Source organism: Bubalus bubalis, chromosome 13 (genome assembly GCF_019923935.1).
Source record: "Bubalus bubalis isolate 160015118507 breed Murrah chromosome 13, NDDB_SH_1, whole genome shotgun sequence".
NCBI lineage: Eukaryota > Metazoa > Chordata > Mammalia > Artiodactyla > Bovidae > Bubalus > Bubalus bubalis.
In genome coordinates, this window is record NC_059169.1 from 18,396,355 (window position 1) to 18,420,338 (window position 23,984).

The window sequence follows — 23,984 nt, forward strand, 5'->3', positions numbered from 1 at the left end:
GCATGTGAGATGAGTGCAATTGTGCAGCAGTTTGAGCATTCTTTGGCCTTGTCTCTCTTTGGGATTGGAATGAAAACTGACCTTTTCCAGTCCTGTGGCCACTGCTGATTTTTCCAAATTTGCTTGCATATTGAGTGCAGCACTTTCATAGCATCATCTTTGGGGATTTGAAATAGCTCAACTGGAATTCCACCACTTCCACTAGCTTTGTTCTTAGTGATGCTTCCTAAGGCTCACTTGACTTCACCTTCCAGGATGTCTGGCTCTAGGCGAGTGATCACACCACTGTGATTATCTGGGTCATAAAAATCTGTTTTGCATAGTTCTTCTATGTATTCTTGCAACCTCTTCTTAGTATCTTCTGCCTCTGTTAGGTCCATACCATTTCTTTCCTTTATTGTGCCCATCTTTGTATGAAATGTTCTGCTGGTATCTCTGATTTTTTTGATGAGATCTCTTGTCTTTCCCATTCTATTGCTTTCATCTCTTTCTTTGCATTGATCACTGAGGAACACTTTCTTATCTTTCCTTGCTATTCTTTGGAACTCTGCATTCAAATGGGTATATCTTTCCTTTTCTCCTTTGCCTTTAGCTTCTCTTCTCTTCTCTTCTCTTCTCTTCACAGCTATTTGTAAAGCCTCCTCAGACAACCATTTTGCCTTCTTGCATTTCTTTTTCTTGAGGATGGTCTTGGTCCCTGCCTCTTTTACAGTGTCATGAACCCCCATCCATAGTTCCTCAGGCATTCTGTCTATCAGATCTAGTCCCTTGAATCTATTTCTCATGTCTACTGTATAATCGTAAGGGATCTGATTTAAGTCATACCTGAATGATTTAGTGGTTTTCCCTACTTTCTTCAATTTAAGTCTGAATTTGGCAATAAGGAGTTCATGATCTGAGCCACAGTCAGCTCCTGGTCTTCTTTTGTTGACGGTATACAACTTCTCCATCTTTGGTGGCAGAGAATATAATCAATCTGATTTCATGTGGACCATCTGATGATGTCCATGTGTAGAGTCTTCTCTTGTGTTGTTGGAAGAGGGTGTCTGCTATGATCAGTGTGTTCTCTTGGCAAAACTCTATTAGCCTTTGCCCTGTTTCATTCTGTATTCCAAGGCCAAATTTTCCTGTAACCCCAGGTAGTCTTGACTTCCTACTTTTGCATTCCAGTCCCCTATAATGAAAAGGACATCCTTTTTGGGTGTTAGTTCTAGAAGGTCTTGTAGGTCTTCATAGAACCATTTAACTTCAGCTTCTTTGGCATTACTGGTCAGGGCATAGGCTTGGATTACTGTGATATTCAATGGTTTGCCTTGGAAACAAACAGAGATCATTCTGTCATTTTTGAGATTGCACCCAAGTACTGCATTTTGGGATCTTTTGTTGACTGTGATGGTTACTCCATTTCTTCTAAAGGATTCTTACCTACAGTAGTAGATATAATGGTCATCCGAGTTAAATTCACCCATTCCAGTCCATTTTAGTTTGCTGATTCCTAAAATATCAATGTTCAGTCTTGCCATCTCCTGTTTGACCACTTCCAATTTGCCTTGATTCATGGACCTAACATTCCAAGTTCCTATGCAATATTGCTCTTTATAGCATCGCACTTTACTTCCATCACGAGTCACATCCACTACTGGGTGCTGTTTTTGCTTTGGCTCCGTCTCTTCATTCTTTCTGGAGTTATTTCTCCACTGATCTCCAGTAGCATATTGGGCACCTACTGACCTGAGGAGTTCATCTTTCAGTGTCCTATCTTTTTCCCTTTTCATATTTTTCATGGGGTTCTCAATACAAGAATACTGAAGTGGTTTGCCATTCCCTTCTCCAGTGGACCATATTTTGTCAGAACTCTCCTCTAGGGAATCCTACTATTAAGAGACATTTCTAAGTATAAAGACAAGTCAACTTAAAAGTATCCTCAGTACATGTTTCACTTTATCTTACAATCTATAGACAATACATTAGAATATGTAATGAATCCATACACCTTTTCCAAAGGAATACCCAAGACAGAAGTAGCAATAAAGTTATAAATGACAGTCATCAATCAGATGAAATAATTTAGATGAAGCTTGTCTCTCTCGAAGAGATGGGGACTGGGCAAGTGGTCAGGAAGGAAATACAATGTGCTTTTAATTTTGTATGAAAAATAATGTTCAGTTCCATGTTGTTGAACATAGGTCTGTCGTTGCCACATAAATCCTCTACTTCAAATTACTGTCCCAATGCTCTGTTAAAACTCTGCTTCTGGCCTTTGTTTTGGAATCTGTTACGTTTGTTGCCATCTCCTGATCTCTGTTCTCTGAAGTTTGAAGTGAAGTGAAGTGAAGTGAAGTTGCTCAGTCCTGTCCGACTCTTTGCGATCCCATGGACTGTAGTCTACCAGGCTTCTTCTGTCCATGGATTTTTCCAGGCAACAGTACTGGAGTGGGTTGCCATTTCCTTCTCCAGGGGATCTTGCATTGCAGGCAGATGCTTTACCCTCTGAGCCACCAGGGAAGCCCTCTCTGAAGTTTACTTCCTCCAAACCACAGGACACATATTCCATGAGGTTGTAAGGTCTTCTTTTGGTCAAGGGTCACTCAATATTTATACTGAGCACCAAAAACATCCTGACATGGCATAAAATGTCTTTCCAGTTCTGCTATCCTTCCATTACACTATGTTTTAATCAGTTAAGAGAAAAATAGTAATCTCCAGAGGTCAAGCCCTTTAAGAATCTGTCTATTCTAAAGATAAATACAACTGCTGATCTACATCATGGTTCCTAGATGAGATTTACCCTCAGACCTTAAATCCCTGTCCTCTCCCCACCTCAGTCCATCCATCTCAGGACTGACCCACATATACTCAAAATCAATGCACTGTATGGAAAAGCTTTTACCTCAAGACATGTTAACATTCCCAAAACTAAGTAGGATTTCCCGTAACACTTTATGATCGCTCTCATTAAAGAAGGCTCCCGTGCATCTTTCTGGGCTCTCAACACTTCTTGATCCCAGTACCTGTGAAGAGAGACAAAGCACAGTGAGGAACAGCCCTGCCGCAGGAAAACAGGAGAGGGACAGAGCAGAGGACAAGTCTTCACTACAGGGCACTCCGTGGCTCCCCTTGGATGCTGGCTAACTGCTCGCAGGGCTCCCAAAAGATAAGCGGTGCAGACACTGAAGCACCAGGAAAAGCACCAGACCAGGTCTTCAGAGAAACGTCCCAGATTCTACAAACAAGTTCCTGCTAAGCTTTGCTGAACTCACAGGTCATGAGCAGCTCAGAAGGACAGACACTGTCCCCAAGGGACCCCACCTCTGGGGACAGAGCTAGGTCTCCAGGGCCATGGCTGTGGGCTCCCTCCACATCCACTCACACAGGGAACACAGGCTCCCCCAACCTCCAAAGTGGGCTAAGGCCAGGGTCAGCATGAAGGGCTGAGGCTTCAGTGTCAGGGAAGGAGGCTCAGAAGACCCTGGAGGAAGGCAAAGGCCCCTCCCCACAAGCCTTTAGCCCCATGGAGAAATTCTCACTCTTCTAACCGTACTCCCTGCTGCCTGTGCTCACCCTTGCAGCTCTTCTCCAAGGCGCTGGGAGCGATCTTCCGGAAGCACTGGGTACATGTCATCTTTTTCTAATTTCCGTTTATGACCAATTTTAAACAAGGGGTTTAGCCACCTGTTAAGCATTAAAAGGAGAGTGACATATATTCAAATTACGTATCTTTAATTAGAATCCTATATTCATGGACATTGTTTAAAAAAAGTCTACATTTTAACTATACAAAGATGTTGGGAGAAAATTAGACATATGCTTACAAACACATATATCAGGGTGTCGATAAGTCACTCTGGCTTACACAGAATATAACTGAACTAAAATACCCTGTTTGTGGTCTACTGAACATACATTGTACATCTACTTTAATTATTAAGAAAAATACATTTAGAAATCAAAATAATGTTACCTTGGTTCAGGAGCAATGGCCTTTGTGGATAAGGCTGTAGATAGGTTCCTGTACTACCAAGCACTTAAATTTTCTGACCTGTATCAGACTCAAGGATGTTGCTATTGTTTTTTAGTGGCTAAGTCGTGTTTGACTGGTTTTGTGACCCCATGGACCACAGCCCTCCAGGCTCCCCTGTCCATGGGATTTCCCAGTCAAGGATACTGGAATGCGTTGCCATTTCATTCTCCAGGGGATCTTCTTGGCTCAGGGATCGAACCTGAGTCTCCTGTACTGGCAGATGGATTCTTTACCACTGAGCCACCAGGGAAGCCCTCCAGACTCAAGAATGCCTCAGTCACATTCACATAAGATGCAACCTTGCGGTCTCAAGACCTCCTTAGTTCAGCTAATAACACAAAGAAAATTTTACAGGGAATCACGTTACAATACACCACCCTGAGTCCAACTGGCTCTGGACCCTGACCTCCTTACATCCCTGTCAGACTCCCTTAACATGAGCCTCTTTCTGACCCCGACCATCTGAAGATGTCCTAAAGATAAGTAACATCTTTCCAACTAAAATGAATACATTGATTTTTCCTATAGTCCTCCCTATAATTGAAGCAGAAATTGCTAGACAGTGTAAGATTTTTTAAATTTTAATTTTTAATCTTTTTTAATATCAATTTTTCTCTTCTCAAGTAAGCATCTCACTCTTTGCTCCAATTCCCAGGCATTCAGAGGAATCCCTTCCTGGTCTGGAAGGTCATGAAACATTCAGACCCAGGACAAGACAATTATTAACTGCTGTCCAGTTTATCAAGAGAAACCTCCAAGAAGCCCATTAATACTTAAAACATACATTTCGTCCCTAAATAATGGTCTGGGGTCTTGAAAAGGGTGAAGGGATGGCGTTGCAATGTCTAGAGAAACTGAGAAACTGGGGTTCCAAGAAAGCCATAAAATCGACAAACTGGACATTGTGATAGTTACATTAAGTCATGAATCAACCAAAAATGTACAAATCAATCTAGAAAAGATATAAAACTGCTATTATCCTCACCTTTTGGGGTCCTTTTACCCCCTCTCAGAGACTACGCTGAGGACTTGGTATCTCTATCTTCTAAAATAAACTTTGCCTCTGTGTTTGAGAGTTCCCGGGAATTCATTCTTAGGCTCCGTGAACAGAACTCAGGTTTCATGTTTCATTATCACTTCCTGGCCAATTAATTTCTTTTCAAATGTAACACAAGACTTTCATAAGGGCTGAAATTTTACTGACCATGGGGTCTGCCACCTTCAGCCTCAGTCAGGGAATAAATACTGGTGTGCTGCAATTCATGGGGCTGCAAAGAGTCGGACACGACTGAGCGGCTGAACTGAACTGATACTTTCAGGAACTCCACTAACAGCAGAGAACATCACCAAACTACAGTTCAATCCCTTCATGCCCAGGCTTCTGCCCAGGGACATCAATTACCCTCATTGCCACCCCACCCCCGCAAAGGGGTATGTGTTAGTCAAGTCCCTATTTGCTTGGGACCCAACCAATATTTCCAATGAGTCCTCCACCTCCAGACATGACTGACTCTAGATACAGGCCATGCACAAGGGCTCTGGGAACAGGATCATACCAGACCTGAGGGGGTCTGGTCTGTGGAGGCAATATGCTGGATGGAAGGGCGCCACCATTAGTCTAAACATGACTCAAGAAAACCCAAACACAGTTGAGCCCCTGAGGGTCCTCGAGGCCCCTGGGGCAAGGAGCACCCACATTGGGTCATTAACTGTCTCCAAGAAAACTCTACTAGTGGCTACTGGGCTATAAGAGGCACACACCCCAATCTAGGTCACATTCAGATTTTAATTACACTAACCCCACCTCCCATCTAAATGGAGACATTCATCTAGTCAGGAGGGAGCTGGACTAGACTGGTAATGGAAGGAGTTGTCACCCCTGTAGCATCCTTGGTGAGCCTAGCACGAGAAGCAATTTATAAAGCCAAAGCTACTAAAAAACAAACAAACAAACAAACAAAAAACGGCACTGGAACATTGGCCTGGGCAACTAAAGAACCCAGCTGTAACTTTAGAAATATGAAATCTTCACTGGGCCTCTGATCCACGTGACACTCAACCACTGCATAGTTCCTGAGTACCTGCTGGCTGATCACGGAGGAATTCATGCCCTTGCAGCTGTTTCCTGTTGTTTCTATGTTAATGTGAGCAGTCAAATAGAAGACAGTGTAACCTGACTGTTAGAGAAGACTGTTTGCAGACAGAGAAGGATGAATATCATATGATATTGCTTATATGTGGAATGTACATAAAGGCTATAAATGAATTCTTTAAAAAATAGACTGATAATCACAGATGTAGGGGGAAAAAAAAAAGCTATGGTTACCAGGGGATGAGAGGAGGGACAAATTGGGGCACTGGGATTGACATACACACACTATAATACATAAAACAGATAACTAAGAAGGACCTACTGTATAGCACAGAGAACTCTATTCTATACTTTGTAATGGCCTACATAGGAAAAGAATCTAAAAAAGAGTGTGTATATGTACATGTATAACAGATTCACTTTGCTGTAGAGCAGAAACTAACACAACACTGTTAATCAACTATACTCCAATAAAAATTCAAAGAGAAAGTCACTTGATCCAATACTCAGAACAAGAAGGGCCCTGACTGAACAAATCTGGGACAGTATCAAAAGGGTAATCTCAGCTTCCTGGGCTTCTGCCATTCTTAGGACCCCTTACAATTATTCTCCTCCTGCTTTTTGGTCTGTGTATCCCCAACTGCCTCGTTAGTTTTATCTGGTCTTTATCTGGGTGTGAGAATTGGGACTTTAGCCAGGTGACAATCATATTTATTTTAGCTACCCACTCCAGTATTCTTGCCTGGAGAATCCCATGGAGAGAAGAGCCTGGCATGCTACAGTCCGTGGGGTCACGAAAAGTTGGATATGACTGATTGACTAACTCTTTCACATTCACTTGCTGTTTTTGTCTGAGTCTCAGGCTCAAATGAGGAAGTTACAGAGAAAAATAAAAACTGGTTAGAACTAGCTAGGCCCAAAATTGAAGAAGGACATGGCAACCCACTCCAGTACTCTTGCCTGGGGATTTCCATGGACAGAAGACCTGGAGGGCTACATTCCACGGGATCGCAAAGATTTGGACACGACTGTGCAACTAACTTTCACTTTCAGGTCCAAAATGGTGAAAAACCTAACCTCCCCTAGACCCTGAGCCTCATTTATGCATTCACTGTAATATATTAGTATGCTAAATGGCATACTCACCAGTGCCGTGACAGCTGACCATGGTCATGACACAACCCACACAAGGACTAAAAATGAGTGTTGCCTCAATTTTAGGTCCAAACCACGCCCTTATTCTCAGATAAGTCATGAATATTCCTCCCTCTCTTGATTCAATTTCCTTGCTTTTACCTTGACCCGGACTGGGTTGAGGAGTTGATTTGTGAACTAAGCTCTTGCTTCTCCATTATTTGGTCATTGAATAAAACTTGTGCTGTTCCAGTCTAACCATCAATTTAGTTATTGGCTGTAGGAATCTGAGTGGAAAAACAACCTCTTCAGCCAAGAAAAGGGGTCTTAGCCTAGGCTAGGAGCCCAGCACAAGGCAGGAGACCAATTTGGTGACATCAGTTACATATACAAGGAACACCATCCTCAGAGCCAGACTGCTTGACTTGGGATCCTGCTCCATTACTTACCGGCTGTGTGGCAGTAAGCAACTTACTCAACCTCTCTGCTTCAGTGCCTTCAGGTATAAAATAAGTGGCAATAGTACCTTTCCCTCCAGCAGGAAAACTGGAAATGGGTGCCTACCCAAATCAATGAAAAGTCCTCACCTTCCCATTTCCAGGCACATACACTTTGAAAATTCACAAACAGAAGGTGTTTGGAAAGTTCCTTGCCCTGCGTGAAGTTAAGGACAATTTTTTTCTACTTTATTATTTACAATAACCACACCCATATACCTTCTTCTAGGCCCCTCTTTCCTTAAGGGCCACCAAATGGCCAAGAGATGAAGCTACACACATTAAATACACCACCATCAAAACAAGCATAGGAGCTCCCAATCTCTGGAGATCCCTCTGGGTGTCCCATAAAAGAAGGAAATACTAGAAATTTGGGAAATATAAATGGGTTAGGGTCCAGAAATAAAACAACTAGTAATCATCCAAGTGTGATTAAAGCCCAAAGGTTAAGGACCACATAGTTAGTGGCCCCAGCTACTACATGGAACACTTCAGTTAAGAGCTGCAACTCTCGGAGCTCTTTTTCATCTGTGTGTTTCCTCTGGGCTCAGGGACCCTTCTGTGGTTTCAGGACCAAATGATTCCTGGGCAGGACCACCTGCATCAAGACCATGCCCTGCTTCTCTGAAGGCTAGAGATTGGGAAAGACCTCACAGGCTTCAGGGACCCTATCCCCAGAGTGATCCTCAAAGGTGGAAGTGGAGATATCCACAATAAGGAAAGGGGCTGGTCAAATAAATCCTCCAGTCCTGACTGTTTGTCCCAGGCAAAAGCAAAATGTGTTCAAGAATAGTGTTCCTAATCATTAAATAAAAAACCTTTCATTGTTTTACCCACGTGAAATTTGCCACAACTAGGAACCAGGTTATACAGTGAGAGCCACACAGGGAGAAAGGGAGAGGGAAAGAAATACATGGTCATAGACATGGGGGCAGAGGGAACCCAGTGGAGCTGGAACACCCTGTCGCACAGGACATGTGGGAAAAGGTGGGGACATTACTGAAAGATGGCAAAGAAGGTGGAGCACTGAAGAACTGTGGTGCTGGAGAAGATTTCTGAGAGTCCCTTGGACAGCAAGGAGATCAAACCAGTCAATCTTAAAGGAAATCAACCCTGAATGTTCTTTGGAAGGACAGATGCTGAAGCTGAAACTCCAGTATTTTGGTCATCTGATGCAAACAGACGACTCGCTGGAAAAGGGTCTGATGCTGGGAAAGATTAAGGGCAAGAGAACAGGCTGTCAGAGAGTGAGATATATAGATGACATCACAGATGCAATGGACATGAACTTGGGCAAACTCTGGAGACGGTGAGGGACAGAGACCGGCAGTGCTGCCATCACGGGTTGCAAAGAGTTGGACAGGACTGAACGACTGAACAACAACAACGGTCCAGGGCACTATTCGATAAAGGAAGCTGTTCATAAGCTGCTTGCTTGGGGCTGGGGACGGGGTAGGGGGTGGAGGTATGACGCTTCAGTTTAGAACTGGGAATTCCTGAGCAGTTCAGGGGAAGCCTGTAAGAGTAGAGGCCGGTGTTCAGTGCATTTTCCCTCTGGGCTGTGATTCCCCCTAGGCAGCCTTCCAGCTTCCTGTTTTCTGGCTCTGGAGGGGCTGCCAGGGGCAAGGCACGGAGACCCTGTATCTCCTCCGCCACCAGGTCACCGGGTCCCCTCCCCACCCCTGCTCCCCACTTCCTTGCCCAGTCTTGCCCCACCTTCCCAGGGTGCAGGGGGGAGCAGGACGGCATTGGGAGGGTCCACACTTGTTTCCGAAAGGCGCGGCAGGGGAGGGCCCTATGACTGCCCTATATCATGGCCCGGGGGGCTCTCACCAGAAGAACAGGCGCGAGCAGAGGTTCGCTTTCTGCAGCGGGTTGAACTTCTGGTACAGCGGCGGCATCATGCCTGCCCGGGCGGGCATGGAGCGGCGCTGTGCTGCTCTGCCGGCGGTGAGGCTCCCGCTGCTCCTGGAGGCGACCGCGGGGATGTTAGAGACCAGTCCGCTTACCGGGTCTGCTGGGCGGGCCCTGAGAACAACAGGCTTCTGGGGGTGGAGCACCCACCGCCTGCCAGGTCTCCGCCTCCCGGGACTGCGCAACCTCCCGCGTCGCCTCCGGGTCAGCGGCTCTGCGCTGCTGTCACGGCTCTGGGAGAAGTAGGGCCGTGTGTGGGGGGCTGCAGGACGAAGAGGCCGTCAGACCAAAGCTTCCAGGAGCCACAAGCACGTGGGAGGCAAGGGCCCCGGCTCTTTGATGGAGGAGGGTAGGCAGACCTGACAGCACAAACCAACGAACTCCAAGGATCCCACCTGGCTGCAAACTCTGCTGAAACTCCTGTTCTGAGCCCGGGGCTTACCCAGAAGGCGAAGAGGGGAGGCTCAGGCTCTGCCCTCCTCTGCTGCTCCGAAGCTCCCCATGGGCTGTGGGGAAGGCCCGGAGAAAGCTGGCAGAAGGCATGATCAGCCCATGTGAGATGTCCTGTGGCATCTCACACGTTGCATTGTGAGGGAACCTCTGTGAGCTTTTTGCTGCCCTCTTAGATTGGGAAAGGGGAGTCTAGGGGGAGAGAAACTGCCTTCTAATTTCTTTCATTATGCTTTCAAAACTTAGATAAGTAACAGTGACATATGTCACAAAATACATTTCTGGGGACCTTACCTCAGTTTCAATTCTAACAATGTCCTGGTCAGGAAGGTATTATCCCTATCCTACAGATGAGAAAGATGAGGCTCAAGGACAGCCCTTGTCCAAGGTCTTGGACCCAAGTTTGGGGTTCAGCATGGTTGTCTCACCGGTACATGGACAGTGTGTGTGAAAAGTGCCTAGAATATGCTGTGTGAATGAATGAATGACTGCAGGACTGAATGAACAAAATCTTGGGCTCCTACTCAGAAGTGTTTAGTTACCAGCTCAACAGGTTCTCTTCCCTTCTGCTCTAAATGAAGAAATATCAAAATTTATGTACCTTCAACAAGATCACCATTTTATTCTTTAATAATTTCTCATATACCTTGGCTAAGATTGGTGTTATTAATGACGGCTTTTAGCTTCAGTTATACAAGATGAAAAGGTAAGTTCTAGAAAACTGGTGTACAGCAATGTGATAATATTGCTGTGTACCTTTAATTTGCTTAAAGAGTAGTAGTTCTCAACATAAAAAAGAAAAAAAAAAAAGACAGAAAAATGGAAAAAGTGTGAAGTAATGGACATGTTGATTGGCTTGGTTGTGATAGCTTATGGTGAATGGCGTCAAATTTGTGATCTCCAAAGCAGAAGATTTAGCTTCGGGCCAGGGACCAGGCTTTATCACTCAAGAGCTTTTGGGTAGCAGACTTTTATTAAACTGTGAAAAAGGACAGAGAAATCTTCTGACATAGACATCAGAAGGGGGATGGGGGCGGGGGATGGAGAGTGCCACCACTAAGTAGTCTTATCAAGGTCTTATATATTTTACTAGACCCACTCCCACAACACACATTTGAAGATGACAGGATTAGTCAGAAAGTTCTCAAGAAGGAGAAACATGTTCTGGAGCAAGCTACATTGTTATATTGACCACCACAAAGTGATGTAGGAAAAAAAAGTTTGTCTTTTTCTCCTTGAGAGCCCCAGACCCCTTTCTTCTTCTTGAGGGCTCCAGACCCCTTTCTCCTCCTCGGGGACCCTGGACTTCTTAGCAACCTACCTAGGAATTGACTCTCTCAGTTGTGATGAATATTTCACAATGTATATGTAAATCAAGTCAACATGTTCAACATCTACATATATATACTATTTGTCAATTATACCTTAATGCCTGAGGGGAGATTGATTTTAAAGAAACCTTTAATGTATTCAAACTTTTTTTTTATGAGTCAAACATATAAGAATGGCAAGGTGTTGATAATTTTGTATTGATGGGCATGATGAGAATTTATTACACTATTTTCTTGATATTTCATGCATGTTTGAAATTTTCTGTTGCAAAAAAGAATGATTAGAGCTGAAAATTTTAATTTTTCAATTACCTACCTTTCTTGTGTTAGCTTTCTCTCAGATAATGCAATCCACAATGTATGGTACCAGACTTGTCCTGATTTACAGTCCTCTTTTACATTCCCTACATTTTCCAGTGCTGTAAACACTCAGCAACTAGTTCTACTTCAAAAATAAAGGAATTGGTTGCTGCAGTTGGAAGTCTGTCAGACTGCCCCAGACTGTTTCATCTGGTCCCCACAACTATCTCAGGACCATAATTAGCCATCTCCAAACTGACAAATACATTCAGTCCCTTTAGCTTCTGCTGTCTTTTTATTTGTTTTTATTTTTAACTAAGATCTTTTGAAACTTCTTAGTATCCTTTTCTGACATAAAATCCTTGAATGTGATCTAATTCATGAAAAGAAATCATCCTCACATTTCAGAACTTTGTTACTAGTAATGAATTACTTCTGTCACTTCCCACTGGCTCTCAGACATACTTGCATTATGACACTTTTACAGAGAGTTCTGGTATAAAAACTTAAACAAAACTCCTTATTCTCTACCAATATATTCTATTTGATCTCCCTTTAAGATGTTATAATAATAATGGAACCTTGAGTTATTTTGTTTTCAGTTCATCAGAAACACTAGTCCATTACTGAGATGAGTTGTCCAGAAACTGTTAAAAGTTGATAAAGATGTCCTGGGAAAAGAATATACCTAAAAAATTGAAATTCCTATTTTCATTACGATCACAATCTAGAAAAAGAATAGGTAAAAAGGAAATTTCAGCAAAAGAATAAAAAATAATAAAATAACACAAACACATTCATTCTTACCCTGATAAATTAAGGATGTTTTGTGATGCTGCTATCACTGATTGTGTCACACATTTTCACCCTTCAAATGTTTTTCAGCGAAATAAAGAGGCCTAATAGTCATTAAAAAAAAAAAACAAAACACAGAAAAACCAGAAGACCCCATCCTAATGAAGGCAAAGTCTGATAGGCACCGTAGTATATTATTGGCAACATATAAATTAGAATACTTTTTTCACAAAATAATCTAACAATATTTATTTTTAAGAGCCTTAAAAATGTTCATTCTGTGCAACTCAATAAGATTTCCACTTTGAAGATGAAGAAGATAAAAAGTCAGCTATAGGCAGCTATTTATGTACAAATATGCAAACAGTAAATAATCTTCCTGCAATGCAGGAGACCAGGATTCAATACCAGGATCAGGAAGGTCTCGTGGAAAAGGAAATGGCAACCAACTCCAGGAAGTACTCTTGCCTGGAGAATTCCATGGACAGAGGAACCTGGCAGGGTATAGTTCATGGGATCACAGAGTCGGACATGACTGAGCGACTAACTCTCACTTTCATGTTTCTCAGAGCAGTGCTTATTATAATATTAGAATTTAGAAACATCCTAAGTTCAGCAATAGCAAAATGATTGAATAAATCATGAATCATTTTTAGAGAAGTGCTTTAGATTTCCCTGGTGGTAGAGTGGATAAGAATCCACATGCCAATGCAGGGGACACAGGTTCAATCTCTGGTCCAGGAAGATCCCACATGCCTCCAAGGGGCAACTAAGCCCAAGCACCACAACTACTGAAGCCTGTGTGCTTACAGCCCATGCTCTGCAACAAGAGAAGTCACTGCAATGAAAAGCCTGTTCAGTTCAGTTCAGTGACTCAGTCGTATCCGACTTTTTGTGACTTCATGGACTGCAACATGCCAGGCTTCCCTGTCTATCAACAATTCCCAGAGCTTGCTCAAACTCACAACCATTGACTCGGTGATGCCATCCAACCATCTCATCCACTGTTCCCCTTCTCCTCCCACCTTCAATCTTTCCCAGCATCAGGGTCTTTTCCAATGAGTCAGTTCTTCACATCAGGTGGCCAAAGTATTGGAGTTGCAGCTTCAGCATCAGTCCTTACAATGAATATTCAGGACTGATTTTCTTTACGATTTACTGGTTTGATCTCCTTGCAGTCCTGGGGATTCTGAAGAGTCTTCTCCAACATGACAGTTTAAAAGCATCAGTTCTTTGGGGCTCAGCTTTCTTTATGGTCCAATTCTCACATCCATACATGACTACTGGAAAAACCACAGCTTTGACTAGACAGACCTTTGTTGGCAGAGTAATGTCTCTGCTTTTTAATATGCTGTCTAGGTTGGTCTTGGCTTCCCTGGTAGCTCAGTCGTTAAACGTCTGCCTGCAATGCAGGAGACCTGGGTTCGATCCCTGGGTTGGGAAGATCCTCTGGAGAAGGAAATGGCAATCCACTCTAGTATTCTTGCCTGGAGAATTCCATGGACAGAGGAGCCTGGTAGGCTACAGTCCATGGGATCGCAAAGAGTCGGACACGACTGAGCGACCTCACTTCACTTCACTTCTAGGTTGGTCAGAGCTTTTCTACCAAGGAGCAAGCATCTCTTAATTTCATGGGTGCAGTCACCATCTGCAGTGATTTTGTAGCCTAAGAAAATAAAGTCTGTCAGTGTTTCGTTTCCCCATCTATTTGCCATGAAGTGATGGGACGGAATGCCATGATCTTCTTTTTTATAATGTTGAACTTTAAGCCAGCTTTTTCACTCTCCCCTTTCACTTTCATCAAAATGCTCCTTAGTTCCTCTTCACTTTATGCCAAAAGGGGGATATCATCTGCATATTTGAGGTTATTGATATTTCTCCTGGCAATCTTAATTCCAGCTTGTGCTTCATCCAGCCCAGCATTTCACATGATGTACTCTGCATATAAGTTAAATAAGCAGTGTGACAATATACAGCCTTGACAGACTCCTTTCCCAATTTGGAGCTAGTCCATTGTTCCATGTCCGGTTCTAACTCTTGCTTCTTGACCTGCATACAGACAAGAGGCAGGTCAGGTGGTCTGGCATTCCCATCTCTTAAAGAATTGTAAATAGTATCTTGTAATCCACAAAGTCAAAGGCTTTGGCATAGTCAAGAAAGCAGAAGTAGATGTTTTCCTGGTATTCTCTTGATTTTTCTTTGATCCAACAGATGTTGGCAATTTGGTCACTGGTTCCTCTGCCTTTTTAAAATCCAGCTTGAACCTCTGTAAGTTCTCAGTTCATGTACTGTTGAAGCCTAGCTTGGAGAATTTTGAGAATTACTTTGCTGAGTGAGGCCCCAGAGAAGCCTTCTGATGGCTGCAGCTCCAGCGTGCATCTGACTGCAGCCCCATGAGGGACCCTGAGCCAGGTCACCCAGCCAAGTTGCTCCCGGATTACTGACCCTCAGAAATTCTGCAAGATTTGGAGTATCCAGGAGTCTCCACAGAGGTGTGAGTCGGCAGTGGCCTGCTGCTGAGTTAGGGGCACTGAATGCAACATTGTGTCCACAAATCCTTTTGAAGGAGGTCTCCATTATCTTCATTACCCCCACCATAGTTTGGCATTAGGCCAAACAACAGAGAGAGAACACCCATAAACAGAAAATTATATTAAAGATTTACTGAGCATTGCCACCCATCAGAATAATACTCAGTTTCCCACACAATCAATTTCTCTCATCAGAAATCTTCCATAAGCCTCTTATCCGTATCCATCAGAGGCCAGACAGAAGGAAAACCACAATCACAGACTACTAACCACACTGATCACATGGATCACAGCCTTGTCTAACTCAATGAAACTATGAGCCATGCCATGTAGGGCCACCCAAGATGGACGGGTCATGGTGGAGAGTTCTGACAAAACATGGTCCACTGGAGAAGCAAATGGCATACCACTTCAGTATTCTTGCCTTGGGAACCCCATGAACAGTATGAATAGCTCATGTTCCACAACAAACAGTAGCCCCCACGCACCACAACTAGAGAAAACCCAGGCAGCAACAGCAAAAATGGTATTGAAAGCTTTGAACAATGACCAAAATGGGAGAAGATCTTAAAAAATGCTGGATGCTAAGAGTGATGAAAGCAACAAGGAAGTTGTGAGTTATTCTGGCACAGAAGCTATTAGGCTCTGCCTGCCATTCCCATTCCTTCATTTGTCTTTCATGGCAAAACGTGTTGTGTATCACCTGTTAACTCAGAATCAGCCCACTGTGTATTGACTTATCTCTACTGCACTGACAGCTAATACCTTTTTCTGCCTCAAATGTAGGTTCTTTCTGGATTCTTACTTTGTAGTAGGTTTTGCTGGATTCTGCCTGGTGGTGCTATTTTACTATTGACCAGAGTCTACCACATAGAGGAATCGAGATCAAAGTGATAGGGGTTTTTGTGTGTTTTTTTTGTTTTTTGTTTTTTGTTTTGGAGGGGGGTAGGGGAGGAGTTTGTTTGTTTTGCTCTCTGCAGTGGGTTTCTCTGGATTCTGTGTGATGACAATATTTTATTTTACTATTGACAACCAGATAAAGGGTCCATGGTAAGGTGATAGCTTTAGAAAAGAAGCAACTGGAAAAGAGCAACTGGCTTTTGCTTCAAAGCTGGTAGTTTTGGTCCAAGAGCCTGAGGTGCTACCTCTTCAAATGAGCTGATCTGTAAGGATACTTTAACTCCATGTCATGTAGCCACACAAAGTTCAGAATCAAATTATGTGGTATAGCTTGCTTGTATCCCATGAGAGACGCCACTCTGTCTAAATTGAGACCAAATTCTGGACTAAAAGTTTTGATACCTTTATGTGTATGTCACTTATTGTTCTGCAACAGCCAAGAGACTTAAGTTTCTACTCATTAATCAAAACAGCCTGGAGGCTATTTCTAGCACACATCTAGATGTTCTGTTGGGTCATCACCTTTACTCTGCTAACTTCAGACCACTTTTCTTACTTCAAAACTTAGAATTTCACCCAGCAACTGATAACCAAGTATTGCCATCCATTTCTATCAGTCAACTTGTTCAGTTTCCATAAAACAATCACCTCTGTACCATAATGGCCTTTCTTTGTAGATCCATTTAGGTGTTTTATTACATTTTCCTCCACTGTTTAAAAAAACAGAAGACGGAAAGAATCGATATGCTAATATTAACAACAATTAATGTAAATATGGTCCGATGCTGTAAAGAGCAATATTGCATAGGAACCTGGAATGTCAGGTCCATGAATCAAGGCAAATTGGAAGTGGTCAAACAAGAGATGAAAAGAGTGAATGTCGACATTCTAGGAATCAGCGAACTCAAATGGACTGGAATGGGTGAATTTAATTCAGATGACCATTATATCTACTACTGTGGACAAAATCGCTCAGAAGAAATGGAGTAGCCATCATAGTCAACAAAAGAGTCCGTAATGCAGTACTTGGATGCAATCTCATAAATGACAGAATGATCTCTGTTCCTTTCCAAGGCAAACCATTCAATATCAGAGTAATCCGAGTCTGTGCCCCAACCAGTAACGCTGAAGAAGCTGAAGTGGAATGGTTCTATGAAGACCTACAAAACCTTTTAGAACTAACACCCAAAAAAGATGTCCTTGTCATTATACGGGACTGGAATGCAAAAGTAGGAAGTCAAGAAACACCTGGAGTAACAGGCAAATTTGGCCTTGGTATACGGAATGAAGCAGGGCAAAGACGAATAGAGTTTTGCCAAGAAAATGCACTGGTCATAGCAAACACCCTCTTCCAACACAAGAGAAGACTACACATGGACATCACCAGATGGGCAACACTGAAATCAGATTGATTATATTCTTTGCAGCCAAAGATGGAAAAGCTCTATACAGTCAACAAAAACAAGACCAGGAGCTGACTGTGGCTCAGATCATGAAAACCTTATTGCCAAATTCAGACTTAATTTGAAGAAAGTACGGAAAACCACTAGACCATTCAGGTATGACGTAAATCAAATCCCTTATGATTATACAGTGGAAGTGAGACATAGATTTAAGGGCCTAGATCTGATAGACAGAATGCCTGATGAACTATGGAATGAGGTTCATGACATTGTACAGGAGACAGGGATCAAGACCATCCCCATGGAAAAGAAATGCGAAAAAGCAAAATGGCTGTCTGGGAAAGCCTTACAAATAGCTGTGAAAAGAAGAGAAGTGAAAAGCAAAAGAGAAAAGGAAAGATATAAGCATCTGAATGCAGAGTTCCAAAGACTAGCAAGAGAGATAAGAAATCCTTCTTCAGCGATCAATGCAAAGAAATAGAGGAAAACAACAGAATGGGAAAGACTAGAGATCTCTTCAAGAAAATTAGAGATACCAAGGGAATATTTCATGCAAAGATGGGTTCAATAAAGGACAGAAATGGTATGGACCTAACAGAAGCAGAAGATGTTAAGAAGAGGTGGCAAGAATACACAGAAGAACTATACAAAAAACATCTTCATGACCAATATAAGCAGGATGGTGTGATCACTCACCTAGAGCCAGACATCCTGGAATGTGAAGTCAAGTGGGCCTTAGAAAGCATCACTACGAACAAAGCTAGTGGAGGTGATGGAATTCCAGTTGAGCTATTTTAAATCCTGAAAGATGATGCTGTGAAAGTACTGTACTCAATATGCCAACAAATTTGGAAAACTCAGCAGTGGCCACAGGACTGCAAAAGGTGAGTTTTCATTCCAATTCCAAAGAAAGGCAATGCCAAAGAATGCTCAAACTACCACACAATTGCACTCATCTCACATGCTAGTAACGTAATGCTCAAAATTCACCAAGCCAGGCTTCAGCAATACATGAACTGTGAACTTACAGATGTTCAAGCTGGTTTTAGAAAAGGCAGAGGAACCAGAGATCAAATTGCCAACATCCTCTGGATCATGGAAAAAGGAAGAGAGTTCCAGAAAAACATCTACTTCTGCTTTATTGACTATGCCAAAGCCTTTGACTGTGTGGATCACAATAAACTGTGGAAAATTCTGAAAGAGATGGGAATACCAGACCACCTGATCTGCCTCTTGAGAAATCTGTACACAGGTCAGGAAGGAACAGTTAGAACTGGACATGGAACAGACTGTTTCCAAATAGGAAAAGGAGTATGTCAAGGCTGTATATTGTCACCCTGCTTATGTAACTTATATGCAGAATACAGCATGAGAAACGCTGGGCTGGAAGAAGCACAAGCTGGAATCAAAATTGCTGGGAGAAATATCAATAACCTCAGATATGCAGATGACACCACCCTTATAGCAGAAAGTGAAGAGGAACTAAAAAGCCTCTTGATGAAAGTGAAACTGGAGAGTGAAAAAGTTGGCTTAAAGCATTCAGAAAACAAAGATCATGGCATCTGGTCCCATCACTTCATGGGAAATAGATGGGGAAACAGTGGAAACAGTGTCAGAGTTTATTTTTTTAGGCTCCAAAATCACTGCAGATGGTGACTGCATGAAATTAATAGACGCTTACTCCTTGGAAGGAAAGTTATGACCAACCTAGATAGCATATTCAAAAGCAGAGACATTACTTTGCAAACAAAGGTCTGTCTAGTCAAGGCTATGGTTTTTCCTGTGGTCATGTATGGTTGTGAGAGTTGGACTGTGAAGAAGGCTGAGCGCTGAAGAATTGATGCTTTTGAACTGTGGTGTTGGAGAAGACTCTTGAGAGTCCCTTGGACTGCAAGGAGATCCAACCAGTCCATTCTGAAGGAGATCAGCCCTGGGATTTCTTTGGAAGGAATGATGCTAAAGCTGAAACTCCAGTACTTTGGCCACCTCATGCGAAGAGTTGACTCATTGGAAAAGACTCTGATGCTGGAGGGATTGGGGGCAGGAGAAGGGGACAACAGAGGATGAGATGGCTGGATGGCATCACTGACTCGATGGATGTGAGTCTGAGTGAACTCCAGGAGTTGGTGATGGACAGGGAGGCTGGCGTGCTGCGATTCATGGGGTCCCAAAGAGTCGGACACAACTGAGCGACTGAACTGAACTGAATGTAAATATGGAGAGAGCATGAAATGAAAGAAAGGAGGTGACACTTCAGTCTGGAATGGATGCATATTTCAAGTAAGCTAGTTCATTATGTATTTAATTTTTAAGGAAGAGAAACCATTTTTTTTGAACCTATGAAGTATCTAGGGCGGCTTTATTCAAACTACCAAAATTTGGAAGCAATCATGATATCCCTCAACAAGTGAATGGACAAACTGGTTTATCCAGGCAATGAGGTACTACTCAGCACTAAAAACAAATGAGCTACCAACACATGAAACAACAAAGAGGAAACGTAAATGCTCATTACTAAGTGAAAGGAGTCAGTCTGAAAAGACTACATGCTGTATGATTCTAACTATATGACAACAAGGCTAACTATGGAGACAGTAAGGGATCAGTGTTGCCAGAGGGTGGAGGTGGGATGAGAGATGAGTAGATGGAGCACAGGGGATTTTTAGGGCAATGGAAATACTCTGTAATATACCACAATGATGGAAACGTTATCATACATTTGTCTAAACCCATGGAATGCATGACACCAAGAGTGAACCCTGATGTAAACTATGGATTTGGGGTGACTGATGTGTCTCTATAGATTCATCAGATGTAGCAAATCTTTCACTCTATGTTGATAGTGGGAGGCTATGGGGTGTGGAGGCAGGGGAGAGAAGGAAATCTCTGTACCTTCCCCACCCCACCTCCCCCAGAAAGAAAAATCTATGAAATGCTTGTGAGACACTGATGATTACACATTCGAACTTCCCTGGTTATCCAGTGGTTAAGAATCTGCCTGCCAACGCAGGAGATGTGGGTTCTATCCCTGCCCTTGGAAGATCCCACAGGCTGTGTAACCCGCACTCTAGAGCCTGTGCTCTGCAACTACTGAGCTCACCAACCATAACTCCTGAAGCATGTGCGCCCTAGGGCCTGTGCTCCACAACAGGAGAAGCCACTGCAGTGAGAAGCCCATGCACCACAATGAAGAGCAGCCCCTGCCCACCGCAGGTAGAGAAAGCCCATGCATAGCAACAAAGACCCAGCACGGCTAAAATTAAAATAAGCAAATAAATAACAATTTTAAAAAATGAAGTGTTATAATAGAGGATATGAGATTTTTAAACTTATAGATTGAGATTCATATTAATAAAATTCCCCATTGATCCCTTATAGTATTTCTTAGACTTATACATCACATGATAACTTTCTTCAATTTAATCAAGAAAATAAGAACAATTTACCTTTTTGCTTGTCAATTTTTAAAATAACTTATAAAACACTACCAGAGTTATAATCTCCTTCCCACCCCTTGCAAGCCAAGTCCATTTTGCTTCATTAAATTTTACGTTTATTAAATATAACTTCAGTGAAATTAAGAGAAATTGAGTTTGAGATAAGAAATACATCTATAAAATTAATATGTATTGCATATTATTATTTAATCTATATTTTAGATACTCATAAAATTTGAGGTTAAAAACCTGAAATATTCTTTCTAAACATAAAGAACTTTAGAATTCTTTCTTTGTTTTCTGAGAAGAGACTTCCCTTGCTTCCTTTCATCCAGTCTACTTTCAATTGCACTCTCAGGGAAGCTGTGGGTAGAAAAGTACCAAATTGCATTTGAATGAAATGTATTTCCTACCCTCACCAAGCATACAACTTATAATGTGTGTACAATTCCCATTCTTAAGAGTCACACCTTTGCATGAAGGCTTTCATTATATGTGGACAACAGAAATGAAGTCCATCATGTGTCAATATTAAAACAAAACTATTGACTTTTTATGGATTTTTTTCTAACATGTTTTGCTGATGTCCCTCCCTCGCAGTTTGCAGAACATAATGACAAACATTATTAACTGTTTGATATCATTACCAGCAGTAGTATTATGCCATTTGGTGCAATACATTTAAGGTCTAACAAACATAGGTACAGGGGTTTACAGATTCATTCATATACACTTACTAACAGCAAATTAACTTTTAAAAATTTCACATCTATTTTTTCTATATTTTTATTTCTTATCTTGTATAATAATACTTTACTTTTTAATACTTTTAAACTAGCTTGTAAAGTAAGATTTAATAGGCTTTAAAATAAGGACCTGAGGACCTCTGCTAGGAATAATTATGAGTTTGTAGATCTAATTTTGGCAACTTAGATGTCTCTTGGTGTCAGATGTCTTCTGTGAGACTAAAATTGCCCAAAGATGACAGCTGGAAAAGTGAATGTTATCAGCAGGTGCTTTGGTTTACCAGTGGCTTTATGAAAGTGAAGGTGAAAGTGAAAGTTGCTCAGTTGTGTCGGACTCTTTGCAACCCTATGGACTATACAGTCCATGGAATTCTCCAGGCCAGAATAATGGAGTGGGCAGCCTTTCCCTTCTCCAGGAAATCTTCCAACCCAAGGACTGAACCTAGGTCTCCAGCATTGCAGGCAGATTCTTTACTAGCTGAGCCACCAGGGAAGCCCATGGCTTTATAAGTGTTCCTAAATGATTAGTAAATTTCCTCTCTTCTTTTGACATGAAATAGTTTAAGAATGCTAAAAATATTCCCCAGTTTTATTTTTTAAATGTAAATAATTCCCAAATAGATTACATATAAAGTATTCACACTTTTCTATAGTTATTTAAGGCTTTTCATTAAAAAATAAGATATACAGAACCAAAGAGAAAGAGGGAGAGAGAAGCCCAAGGCTGAGACCTGAGACCGTCCAGCATTCACAGGTAGAGACTCAACCAAGGAGACTGAGGAGGGAGAGAATGGGCAATCACTGGAGTGCAGAGAAGCTAGAGCCCATGCCTCTGAGAGGCTGGTAGATTGAAGGCAGAAGAGTACCAGTTGGATTTGGCAAAGATAGGGGTTTTGGTGATTTAGGAAAAGCATTATTTTAAAGAGAAAGAGATTGAAGCCTTTTAAGGATGTGTTGAGCAGAGAACTGTGTCTGAAGGTGTGGAAAAGTGGTTATACACAACTCCTATGAGAAATTTTGCTATGAGGAGGAACAGAAAATAGAAAAAGAAGTAACTGCAGGACTATAACCCTTGAGGAGGCACTCGTCCACACTGTGAACTGTTCAATAGCCAGTCTAAAATACACTGTTTAAGTAACATGGGTGAGCCGATGTTGTCAGTATCTGCCCTAATGCTTTCCATGTCACCCTAGCCTGACTTCCTGCAACACTGCCTGAGGGGTTTGTCTGCCACCTGAGTCAGCTCTGCTACAGCACAAGGCAGCCAGGAGTGCTGGGGAATTTAACGTCTTCCTCTGCTCTCCCCTGGCAGCCTTCAGTCAACAGACAGACAGGAGCTGGTGTGTAAATACCCCTAATCCCTCATTCAGGGAAGCTAACCCTGAGGCTTGTACTCCACACTGTCTCCTACGGTTTCCCAACAGGATTGTGTTCCAGTACCCAGCCTGGAACATACTTTCCCACTCCATTACCAGTGTTTCCTGGGACCCCCTGCCAAATAACCTATTGCCTTCAAATTCTTGTCCTAGACTTTAGCTTCAGCGAACCTAAGACAACCGAAAATATTCATGTAATGACTTGAAACCATTATACCAATTTTGCACAAGAATGCACGAAACAAGAAACATTAAAAGAAAATATTTCAAAATGATAACAATGATCATTTCTTTATTGTGGAAATATGGGTGATTAAAAAAAATCTCATTTTTCCTCAAGAAAATAAAGTGGTTTTCTTTTGGTAAAGAAGTACTGTGATTACAACATACAGATTAATAGAGATTTTGTGAATTTCAGAAGGTGATCTTAAAAGAACCAAGAAAGGGAAAGAAAGAAAGGGAAGCCGCTCAGTCATGTCCAACTCTTTGTGACCCCATGGACTGTAGCCCGCCAGGTTCCTCCGTCCATGGGATTTCCCAGGCAAGAAAACTGGAGTGGATTGCTGTTTCCTTCTCCAGGGGATCTTCCTGACCCAGGGATCAAACCCGGGTCTCCCGCATTGCAGGCAGACGCTTCACCATCTGAGCCACCAGGGAAGCCCTAAAAGCACAAAAAGTATTACCAAAGAAAATATGGCTGCTGCTAACTTTCTCAGCAGCACATAGCAAATGAAGTACCAATATTCATATGAAAAACAGACCAATGGCTTTTGTTATAGTTACCATTTATCGAATGTGTAACAATACCCTTTTATCATCTCACAAATCCTTGCAATACTACTGTAAGGTATGTATTATTCTTATCTTTTTACATAAAATATAGTTCAGACAACAGTGAATTCTCCAAAATGGGGAAAGATTTGAACCCAGATATTGGTCCCAAAGCCCATGAACTTCCTGCCACTTTGGGCTGCCTCTCTCTGTACCTTCAGGTATTATTTTAGAGTCACCAACAGAAAGTCAAAGAGTAATCACTGCATCAACATTTCTAATGTGC

At 42.3% G+C, this 23,984-nt stretch overlaps 3 protein-coding genes across 5 annotated transcripts in view; all 3 read right to left on the minus strand.

Annotated features, from left to right (window-relative positions):
• LOC123464558 (ATP-binding cassette sub-family C member 4-like) overlaps positions 1-9,777 on the minus strand; it is a 48,012-nt gene extending 38,235 nt beyond the window's left edge. Inside the window, exons 1-3 of the mRNA XM_045162469.1 lie at positions 9,578-9,777; positions 3,562-3,672; positions 2,891-3,011 (exon numbers count right to left, since the gene is read on the minus strand). Coding sequence (XP_045018404.1) covers positions 2,891-3,011; positions 3,562-3,672; positions 9,578-9,666 — 321 coding nt within the window. The 5' untranslated portion in view covers positions 9,667-9,777. The remainder of the gene's footprint in view (positions 1-2,890; positions 3,012-3,561; positions 3,673-9,577) is intronic.
• Positions 1-23,984, minus strand: part of LOC123464831 (ATP-binding cassette sub-family C member 4-like) — an 891,549-nt gene that overhangs the window by 818,643 nt on the left and 48,922 nt on the right. The window lies entirely within an intron of this gene.
• LOC123464828 (ATP-binding cassette sub-family C member 4-like) overlaps positions 1-23,984 on the minus strand; it is a 293,559-nt gene that overhangs the window by 151,722 nt on the left and 117,853 nt on the right. The window lies entirely within an intron of this gene.